Source organism: Pecten maximus, chromosome 11 (genome assembly GCF_902652985.1).
Source record: "Pecten maximus chromosome 11, xPecMax1.1, whole genome shotgun sequence".
Lineage (NCBI taxonomy): Eukaryota > Metazoa > Mollusca > Bivalvia > Pectinida > Pectinidae > Pecten > Pecten maximus.
The window spans coordinates 28,023,905-28,034,553 of NC_047025.1; the positions used below are offsets into that span (position 1 = coordinate 28,023,905).

The following is a 10,649-nucleotide window of genomic DNA, read 5'->3' on the forward strand; positions in this document are numbered from 1 at the left end:
CATTTACATCTTTGAACACTAATTGTGTATTTTCTACTCAAGCTTGCTATATCTTCAGTATGGGTATGGCCAATGTTCACAATGCAACGTGTCCTTAACCATCACTACCGGAAGCTGGAGTATGTTTAACACACGTTACACAAAATGTAATTAAAATGATTTATTTGATTAGTATTCCATATATAGTTACATTGAGAAATAGAGTAGAAGATAATAAATGTTTTAATAACAAATTTATCTCACTATACGGAAGAGGGACTTCTCTATTTTAATCTAATTAACAAAACTATAGGTAAATAAAACAAAGATTTTATTACAAATTGAGTATTTATGTAAAATGGATGTACTCGTTAAGCACTGTACCCCACGGTATCCCAGAAATCACACAGTTCCTGTTTCACATTAACTACAATGTAGTTACGGGGCGTGGAGAACTGTAGGGCGGAGAAATTAGTGGCATTATTGTAATTTGGCCACTGGATGGCGGGAGGGGATGCTCCACCTTTGTTCGGATTTCCAGATTTCACAAAATTAGACCAGTATTTACCTAATGCATCTGCCATTATTTTTTCATCAGCATTCAATGTCATGTTTTTCAAAGCAGGCTGAAACATATACGGGATCTCAGATCCGTGACACACATGATTCTTGCAACACGTGAAATTTGGACCCCAACCATCAAACGAGAACGCGTGGTCGAAAACGTAATTAAAGACATCATTTTTGTTTTGTTCAATAGCTATTCTTGAGAAATTTCGCTTGGAGCAGCTAAATATGAAATCTGTACTAGCATGTTGTAAGTCGTCTCTCTCATCCTTTACGTGGACAGGAGGATACATCTTCAGCACTCCCGCGATATTACTTGGACCGAAAGTTCCGAGAAGTGCCGCAGAGTATAAAGGTACCGTCATGTTTTTCTTCCAAGCTTCGTATATATATATTCGGGTCTCCTCGGAAGTTGTCCCTATCAATATTGGTATGTCTTTCAAGATGCCGCGATTCATCGCCTCTAGTGGTTGATAAGGGACGACATCTCCGTCTACGAATGGTCCGAGAGGCTCAAAGAAGTCCAGAAGTTTGATTGATGTTGGGTCTGTGCGAATTGTATGTTGTACTGTTGCTATGTCATCTGCCGATTTTGATGCCATACAGCTTATATCACCCCGGGGACAACCAAGACCGTCAGCCAGTAGGTCGCCAAGGTACAAAGCCTCGATCCGGGTCTTGTAGGGGATGCTAAACGGAGAGCTCTCTATGATCACATTACGGAAGTATTGGGAACTCTGTGGGGTCATCATGTGTATCACCGCTGACTGTGCGCCTGCGCTCTGTCCACTTAAGGTTACCTTGCATGACCAGAAACATGAATCAGATTTCAGATGCTGGTAGTTCTAGACTTTACATGACATATTCTGTTACATTGAGATATCTCAGAACTTCATTTGATCGGTGTTCATGCTATATGATAACGTTTTGATTTATAACAAACTTAAATCAGATTGATTGTTAACAATAGCATGTTATTGTTATGACTCCGTATGTAACACAATGATACCTTGTCAGGATCTCCACCGAAGTCCCGGATGTTGTCCTTGACCCACTTGAGTGCCATACGCTGGTCCAATATGCCATAGTTACCCTTGGCTCCTGGTGCTGTGTTTGATGGAGCAGTTACTAGGAATCCTAGAGCACCTGAGTTCATACGAAGGGTTGTCGTATTACAGTAAAAAATATCGACTTGATCATCTTGCGAATTTAGAAAATAAGTTTTACCTATATTTTGTATATCTAGGAAGGACAGGTGACCTTTGTTCATTCTCATCAGGGAGATATAACGAGATGACACAAAGTTCCGGTTGTTATGTTATCCATCAGAAACTGTATTACACTTCACATTATTCCCTATACTACGGATACTTTTATCATTTTAGTCTAAATATATAACGATTATCTCCCCTTATCTAGCCTGTAGTCTACTTACCGAGTGTGTAGTCTAAGGTGAATACAATTATCTCCCCTTACTTAGTCTGTAGTCTAATGTGACTACAATTATCTCCCCTTACCTAGCCTGTAGTCTAATGTGACTACAGTTATCTCCCCTTACCTAGTCTGTAGTCTAAGGTGACTACAATTATCTCCCCTTACCTAGCCTGTAGTCTAAGGTGACTACAATTATCTCCCCTTACAAAGCTTCAGTCTAAGGTGACTTCAATGATCTTCCCTTACCTAGTCTGTAGTCTAATTTGACTACAATTATCTCCCCTTACCTAGTTTGTAGTCTTAGATTACGTAGTTACCTCCGAGGAGTTCCGAGTGAGTCTGAAGTCTATGGTTACTACAATTATCTCCCCTTACTTAGCCTGTAGTCTAATGTGACTACAATTATCTCCCCTTACCGAGTCAGCAATCTAAAGTGACTACAATAATCTCGCCTTACCGAGTCTGTAGTCTAAGGTGACTACAATTATCTCCCCTTACCGAGCCTGTTATCTAATCTGACTACAATTATCTCCCCTTACATAGCTTTCGTCTAAGGTGACTACAATCATCTCCCCTTACCTAATCTGTAGTCTAAGATTACATAGTTACCTCAGAGGAGTTCCGAATGAGTCTGTAGTCTAAGGTGACTACAATTATCTCCCTTTACCTAATCTGTAATCTAAGACGACTACAATTATCTCCCCTTACATAGCTTTAGTCTAAGATGACTACAAGTACATTCCCTAACCAAGTCTGTAGTCTATGGTGACTACAATGATCTCCCCTAGTCTAATGTGACTACAGTTTGGTTTGTTTGGTTTGTTTTTGTTTAACATCCTATTAACAACCAGGGTCATTTAAGGACGTGCCAGGTTGTGACTACAGTTATCTCCCCTTACATAGTCTGTAGTCTAATGTGACTACAGTTATCTGCCCTTTCCTAGTCTGTAGTCTAAGGTGACTTCAATGATCTCCCCTTGTCTAATGTGACTACAGTTATCTCCCCTTACATAGTCTGTAGTCTAATGTGACTACAGTTATCTGCCCTTTCCTAGTCTGTAGTCTAAGGTGACTTCAATGATCTCCCCTTGTCTAATGTGACTACAGTTATCTTTCCTTACCTAGTCTGTAGTCTAAGGTGACTACAGTTATCTCCCCTTACCTAGTCTGTAGTCTAATGTAACTACAATGATCTCCCCTTGTCTAATGTGACTACAGTTATCTCCCCTTACATTGTCTGAAGTCTAAGGTGACTACAATGATCTCCCCTTGTCTAATGTGACTACAGTTATCTCCCCTTACCTAGTCTGTAGTCTAATGTGACTACAGTTATCTCCCCTTACCTAGTTTGTAGTCTAAGGTGACTACAGTTATCTCCCCTTACCTAGTCTGTAGTCTAAGGTGACTACAGTTATCTCCCCTTACCTAGTCTGTAGTCTAATGTAACTACAATTATCTCCCCATACCTAGTCTGTAGTCTAAGGTGACTACAATTATCTCCCCTTACATAGCCTGTAGTCTTAGGTGACTACAATTATCTCCCCTTACCTAGCCTGTAGTCTAAGGTGACTACAGTTATATCCCCTTACCTAGTCTGTAGTCTAATGTGACTACAATGATATCCCCTCCTTGTCTAATGTGACTACAGTTATCTCCCCTTACCTAGTCTATAGTCTAAGGTGACTACAGTTATCTCCCCTTACCTAGTCTGTAGTCTAAGGTGACTACAATGATCTCTCCATTCGCAGACAGTACGGAACCGTCAAACAGCACAGCGTTGGAACTCATATGGACAAAATTGCCGCCGTGGATGTAGACTAGAACAGGGATGTTCGGAGATGAACTATTGGCAGTGACTGGGGCAAACACGTTTAGGTACAGACAGTCCTCTGATACCTGAAGAAACATATTAAATACATTCAGGAATACATATCCATATTTATGTATTTATTTATTTGTTTATTTTTGAAAATATAAAATTGGATATATATCGTTCAATTGGGCCCATAAGAGAGATCATTTTAATCATCAAACCGAATTGATCCACAGTACCTATTTCTCATATTATAGTTGCCGATTGGGCTATCCTTTATCTGACGAATAAAGAAAAATTTTGTTTCCCGTTTTATCCCAATAGGCATGACTTCAGAATGGTACCTGCTGATTCCATTGCGTAAATTATAAGAGATGACTAGCTTTCAGATGCCCACATCTCTTCTCTCCTCTGTAAAACTTCACTTACATCTTCATTGCCTCACTTGACCATGAAGTTGAGTGCCTCCTTACCTAGCCTGTAGTCTAGTTTATAGACCTACCCAAGCCGCCACAAACAGTCTAGTTATATTTTTATATCCCAAACACATACGTCATATCCGGTGTAATACTTCTCCTGATTATATGATGGTTACCCCAGCATACCTCTGTTGGACAAACGAACGCTGGGTTCATGTCGAAACATCCTTTCTGTGGACATCCGGGCTTCAACTTGGTTGCGTCGTATACGGCTGGTGTCCATGGTGACCGTACCACTGGATCCACCCATCTATACATTTGTCAAATGGAAGACGTTATCAATTAAAAACTTGTATTTTAACAAAAGTGGAAATATTTATATTTACACGGACCTCATTGGAAATAAGCCTTTTATATAGTTTGTATGGGTAATCCAAGGCAAACGACACCATTTAGTGAAATTCGATAGTAATGTATTTCACTAATTCTAGTCTATGTATCTGATACCGGTCCAAATTATTGATTTGTAATATTTAATGTACGAGAGATCAGTCCAAATTATTAATATGTGATAAAATATTTGATATTTTAATGCTTATATTAATCATAAGAGAATCTTTGATAATTCATCACTGTACTATTTGGTAGCATTCCCCTAAATGTGTCATTTTTTTCTTGGGTTTTCATCATACAATATGGGTTATATATAATATTAAAGAGTTTCCTTTTAGGTAGTTACATGTACGAATGTTGGTATTACTAATGATGTGACATGAAAGCTCATGTAATTGAACAAAAATCGACGATTTACTATCGTAAAAAGTAATTTTCTGGTTTTGTTAGTGTCCAGCAGAGACTTGTATATCAGGTATACATGTATATATGGTATATATACGTCTCTGTGTCCAGTTAATCAAAAAATAAAAATAAAATTAATTTGTTGTCGCTGAAAATCAGGCTTTCTAATGCCTTTGAAAACGAATCTACACAATGCCGTATATTATGTATACATATTACTTTGTGATTTAAACAAGAAACAAATATGTTTGTATATGAGTTAAAATTGCCTTCAATCTGTCGTGCTTCACTAACCTTAACTTGCCGGTAGGTGGCTCTGCGTACGGGATTCCGAGGAACTTGAGGTTACTTTCGGTTTTCACTCCTGTCAGTTTACCTTGCTTAGTTTGTATAACAACATCGGTATCGCCGCTCGTCACCCCAATGATGAGCATCACAACAGTTATGCAGATTTTCATTTTTTTCAGTGAAAGTAAATACACGATTCTCAGTAACTAGTAATCATTACAGTGATGTAAATAGTATGTCTACTTGTGATTGGACTCCGTACACAAACATTCACCACCTTATCTGGGACATGTGACATCTAATGTAAATAACGTCGATCTGTGTATCTAAGATATCGTACTGTGAATAGTAGGTGATAGATAGTGTATATCACGAATAGTGAATATTAAATATGACGTTACATTTGGAAAACGACATTAAATACATAGAGGATATTGAATGGTTTCCCCTTTGAATATACACATGTATCATAACTCTATAGTTCACGAGTATGACAGAATATCGATATTTTCACAAGTGCGAAACACGGGTGAAAAATATCGATATATTCTGTCATACGCAGCTCATCTCTACCGTGAAAATATAAGTTTTATTAGTTTGGTAATTTTCTATATTTCACTGGCAAAAATGCAATAAATTACTATACATTACAAACCATGATATTGTCCCATTCGGCCATGTTTTAACTTGGGGCAATTTAACCAGTCTATGTCGATCGATCACATTATTCGGTTAGTTGCTTTTTCACTGAGTACATATAGACCAGGCATGACTAAACATTGACGAAGTGTGTCCATCTAGACCAAGCATGACTCTAAACATTGACGAAGTGTGTCCATCTAGACCAGGCATGACTCTAACATTGACCAAGTGTGTCCATCTAGACCAGGCATGACTCTAACACTGACCAAGTGTGTCCATCTAGACCAGGCATGACTAAACATTGACCAAGTGTGTCCATCTAGACCAGGCATGACTCTAACACTGACCAAGTGTGTCCATCTAGACCAGGCATGACTAAACATTGACCAAGTGTGTCCATCTAGACCAGGCATGACTCTAACACTGACCAAGTGTGTCCATCTAGACCAGGCATGACTCTAACACTGACCAAGTGTGTCCATCTAGACCAGGCATGACTCTAACATTGACCAAGTGTGTCCATCTAGACCAGGCATGACTCTAACACTGACCAAGTGTGTCCATCTAGACCAGGCATGACTCTAAACATTGACGAAGTGTGTCCATCTAGACCAGGCATGACTCTAACACTGACCAAGTGTGTCCATCTAGACCAGGCATGACTCTAACACTGACCAAGTGTGTCCATCTAGACCAGGCATGACTCTAACATTGACGAAGTGTGTCCATCTAGACCAGGCATGACTCTAACACTGACCAAGTGTGTCCATCTAGACCAGGCATGACTCTAACACTGACCAAGTGTGTCCATCTAGACCAGGCATGACTCTAACATTGACCAAGTGTGTCCATCTAGACCAGGCATGACTCTAACATTGACCAAGTGTGTCCATCTAGACCAGGCATGACTCTAACATTGACCAAGTGTGTCCATCTAGACCAGGCATGACTCTAACACTGACCAAGTGTGTCCATCTAGACCAGGCATGACTCTAACATTGACCAAGTGTGTCCATCTAGACCAGGCATGACTCTAAACATTGACCAAGTGTGTCCATCTAGACCAGGCATGACTCTAACACTGACCAAGTGTGTCCATCTAGACCAGGCATGACTCTAACATTGACCAAGTGTGTCCATCTAGACCAGGCATGACTCTAACATTGACCAAGTGTGTCCATCTAGACCAGGCATGACTCTAACATTGACCAAGTGTGTCCATCTAGACCAGGCATGACTCTAACACTGACCAAGTGTGTCCATCTAGACCAGGCATGACTCTAACATTGACCAAGTGTGTCCATCTAGACCAGGCATGACTCTAACATTGACCAAGTGTGTCCATCTAGACCAGGCATGACTCTAACATTGACCAAGTGTGTCCATCTAGACCAGGCATGACTCTAACATTGACCAAGTGTGTCCATCTAGACCAGGCATGACTCTAAACATTGACCAAGTGTGTCCATCTAGACCAGGCATGACTCTAACATTGACCAAGTGTGTCCATCTAGACCAGGCATGACTCTAACATTGACCAAGTGTGTCCATCTAGACCAGGCATGACTCTAAACATTGACCAAGTGTGTCCATCTAGACCAGGCATGACTCTAACATTGACCAAGTGTGTCCATCTAGACCAGGCATGACTCTAACATTGACGAAGTGTGTCCATCTAGACCAGGCATGACTCTAAACATTGACCAAGTGTGTCCATCTAGACCAGGCATGACTCTAACATTGACCAAGTGTGTCCATCTAGACCAGGCATGACTCTAAACATTGACCAAGTGTGTCCATCTAGACCAGGCATGACTCTAACACTGACCAAGTGTGTCCATCTAGACCAGGCATGACTCTAACACTGACCAAGTGTGTCCATCTAGACCAGGCATGACTCTAACATTGACCAAGTGTGTCCATCTAGACCAGGCATGACTCTAACACTGACCAAGTGTGTCCATCTAGACCAGGCATGACTCTAACATTGACCAAGTGTGTCCATCTAGACCAGGCATGACTCTAACATTGACGAAGTGTGTCCATCTAGACCAGGCATGACTCTAACATTGACGAAGTGTGTCCATCTAGACCAGGCATGACTCTAACATTGACCAAGTGTGTCCATCTAGACCAGGCATGACTCTAACATTGACCAAGTGTGTCCATCTAGACCAGGCATGACTCTAACACTGACCAAGTGTGTCCATCTAGACCAGGCATGACTCTAACACTGACCAAGTGTGTCCATCTAGACCAGGCATGACTCTAACACTGACCAAGTGTGTCCATCTAGACCAGGCATGACTCTAACACTGACCAAGTGTGTCCATCTAGACCAGGCATGACTCTAACACTGACCAAGTGTGTCCATCTAGACCAGGCATGACTCTAACACTGACCAAGTGTGTCCATCTAGACCAGGCATGACTCTAACATTGACCAAGTGTGTCCATCTAGACCAGGCATGACTCTAACATTGACCAAGTTTGTCCATCTAGACCAGGCATGACTCTAACATTGACCAAGTGTGATGGACACGTATATGTGACGCTATTCTATGTATCCTATTCTTTAATATTTCTATGGATTAACTTTTTAATCTCATCAAGTTCAACGTATTGTCTACGAGTGCAATACTGTAACCTATCTAGACAATTTAACACCTTCTTTATGGAGTAATTAAATTACAGTTGTAGATATACTCATAATTCTTCATTACAAGAAATGGTTCTTCATTACTTTAACACATTAACTCGGAGGAAATACCGACAAATTCTTTCTTAAAAGTAACGTTAAGGTGACTTTACTTTGAATAGTGAATCTTACTTGTCATCAGTATTTAACACATGTCGGAGTGTGACGTTCAGAATATATGTTGTAAATCGGTTACGATCGTTTGTAAATCGTATAAACTTATGTCTTTTATTATCATACACAGTCGATACACAAACAGTGGTCAGATAAAAAGATCATATAAATTCGTCTGATACAAATAGTCTAACGCTATAACTCTCATGTCAATAGATTAATGATGTACCAAATACACACGAATAATGAATAAACTACACCATACACCTGTTTAGTCCTTCTAGGACTCGTCAGTGATGCTAGGGACATCAATCAGCTGTTTCGTCCTTCTAGGACTCGTCAGTGACGTTAGGGACATAAATAAGCTGTTTCGTCCTTCTAGGACTCGTCAGTGACGTTAGGGACATCACTTGGCTGTTTCGTCCTTCTAGGACTCGTCAGTGACGTTAGGGACATCAATCAGCTGTTTCGCCCTTCTAGGACTCGTCAGTGACGTTAGGGACATCACTCGGCTGTTTCGTCCTTCTAGGACTCGTCAGTGATGCTAGGGACATCTCTCAGCTAATTTGTCCTTCTATGACTGGTCAGTGATGCTAGGGACATCATTCAGTAATTTCGTCCTTCTATGACTCGTCAGTGACGTTAGGGACATCACTCGGCTGTTTCGTCCTTCTATGACTCGTCTGTGATGTTAGGGACATCACTCAGCTGTTTCGTCCTTCTAGGACTCGTCAGTGACGTTAGGGACATCACTCGACTGTTTCGTCCTTCTAGGACTCGTCAGTGATGCTAGGGACATCACTCAGCTAATCTGTCCTTCTATGACTCGTCAGTGATGCTAGGGGCCAGAAGTGTGGAAATTCAGAAGGGAAATAAGGAATAAAAATATAGCAGAGGATGTGTATCAACCTCACATTAATGTCAATATACTGATATAAATATCGTCTGACGTTTATTATTATGGCGCTGTTATGTCTGATGTCGTATTAAAAGCTCACTTTAATCTGTAACTTGCCTGAAATTACCCAATCAATCATATTATACGTTAATGAAAGAGAATCAGTATTCTCTCTTGTGAATATTATCTTAATATATTTAACGATACAATCTTTCCCTTCTATCTATACATGTCTATCCGTATGTTATTGTAACCATCACGAGGTACATATGTACAGTGTACATACTATTGCTGACCACCCTAAGTTAGGATAGCTTACCGGCGATGGTCCAGCGATATTAGTAAACCACACGGATTCTCCTATACCTAGTTATATAAGTTCAGACATATTTGTATACAATTTGTAATTATCGTGAATCCCTATTTTGAACATTTTGACTAGGACAAATTGCTGTGTCTATGATCCTATGTAGTTATAGTCCTTATCATGAAGTCATTGTTGAACTATTAAAGCGACTATAACTGTAAAAAACACTCTTCGAAAATATTATTCGGCATAATATTTATTAGAAGTGTATAATAAAACTAAAGCTTTCACTTAATTACAAAATTTAAAAATATCCGCACCCGTGCTTTTGAAAATACCTAAAGGTCCTTTACGAATGCATATGTCAATACGTCACTCGCACCCTGTGACCCCATTCGGTTTTTTTCCGTGAAGCATTGTTTACAAAACATCAACGAGGAAAACAGTGTATAGACATTTTTACGGTATCATCTTCGCTAGCCACGGCTTCTGATTCCGTTACACTCCACGTTCGTCGGCTATCGAAGATGTTACGGCATAGACTCGTGGATAACTATATCTTAATCCCATTTTACTGTTTATAGACATTTTTACGGTATGGACATAGACTCGTGGATAACTTTATCTTAAACACATATCACTGTTTATAGACATATTTACGGTATAGACTCGTGGTAACTATATATTAAACCC

The 10,649-nt window shown here is 40.0% G+C and overlaps 1 protein-coding gene across 1 annotated transcript; it reads right to left on the reverse strand.

Moving 5' to 3' along the window:
• Positions 1-293: 293 nt before the first annotated feature.
• LOC117337748 (crystal protein-like) lies at positions 294-5,532 on the reverse strand. The gene is made up of 5 exons (XM_033898855.1): positions 5,305-5,532; positions 4,399-4,522; positions 3,684-3,876; positions 1,556-1,692; positions 294-1,346 (listed from the first exon to the last, which is right to left on the reverse strand). Exons 1-5 carry the CDS (start codon positions 5,466-5,468, stop codon positions 351-353), a joined length of 1,614 nt encoding a protein of 537 aa, XP_033754746.1. The 5' UTR covers positions 5,469-5,532; the 3' UTR covers positions 294-350.
• Positions 5,533-10,649: the final 5,117 nt, after the last annotated feature.

What these genes read in the sequence shown, in the direction of transcription:
- LOC117337748 (XM_033898855.1), bottom strand. Translation starts at nt 5,468, where the DNA reads ATGAAAATCTGCATAACTGTTGTGATGCTCATCATTGGGGTGACGAGC. An exon ending in CCACCTACCGGCAAGTTAAG is followed by an intron (nt 4,523 to 5,304) that starts GTTAGTGAAGCA and finishes ACAAATGTATAG; the next exon opens with ATGGGTGGATCCAGTGGTAC. An exon ending in CGTTCGTTTGTCCAACAGAG is followed by an intron (nt 3,877 to 4,398) that starts GTATGCTGGGGT and finishes ATGTTTCTTCAG; the next exon opens with GTATCAGAGGACTGTCTGTA.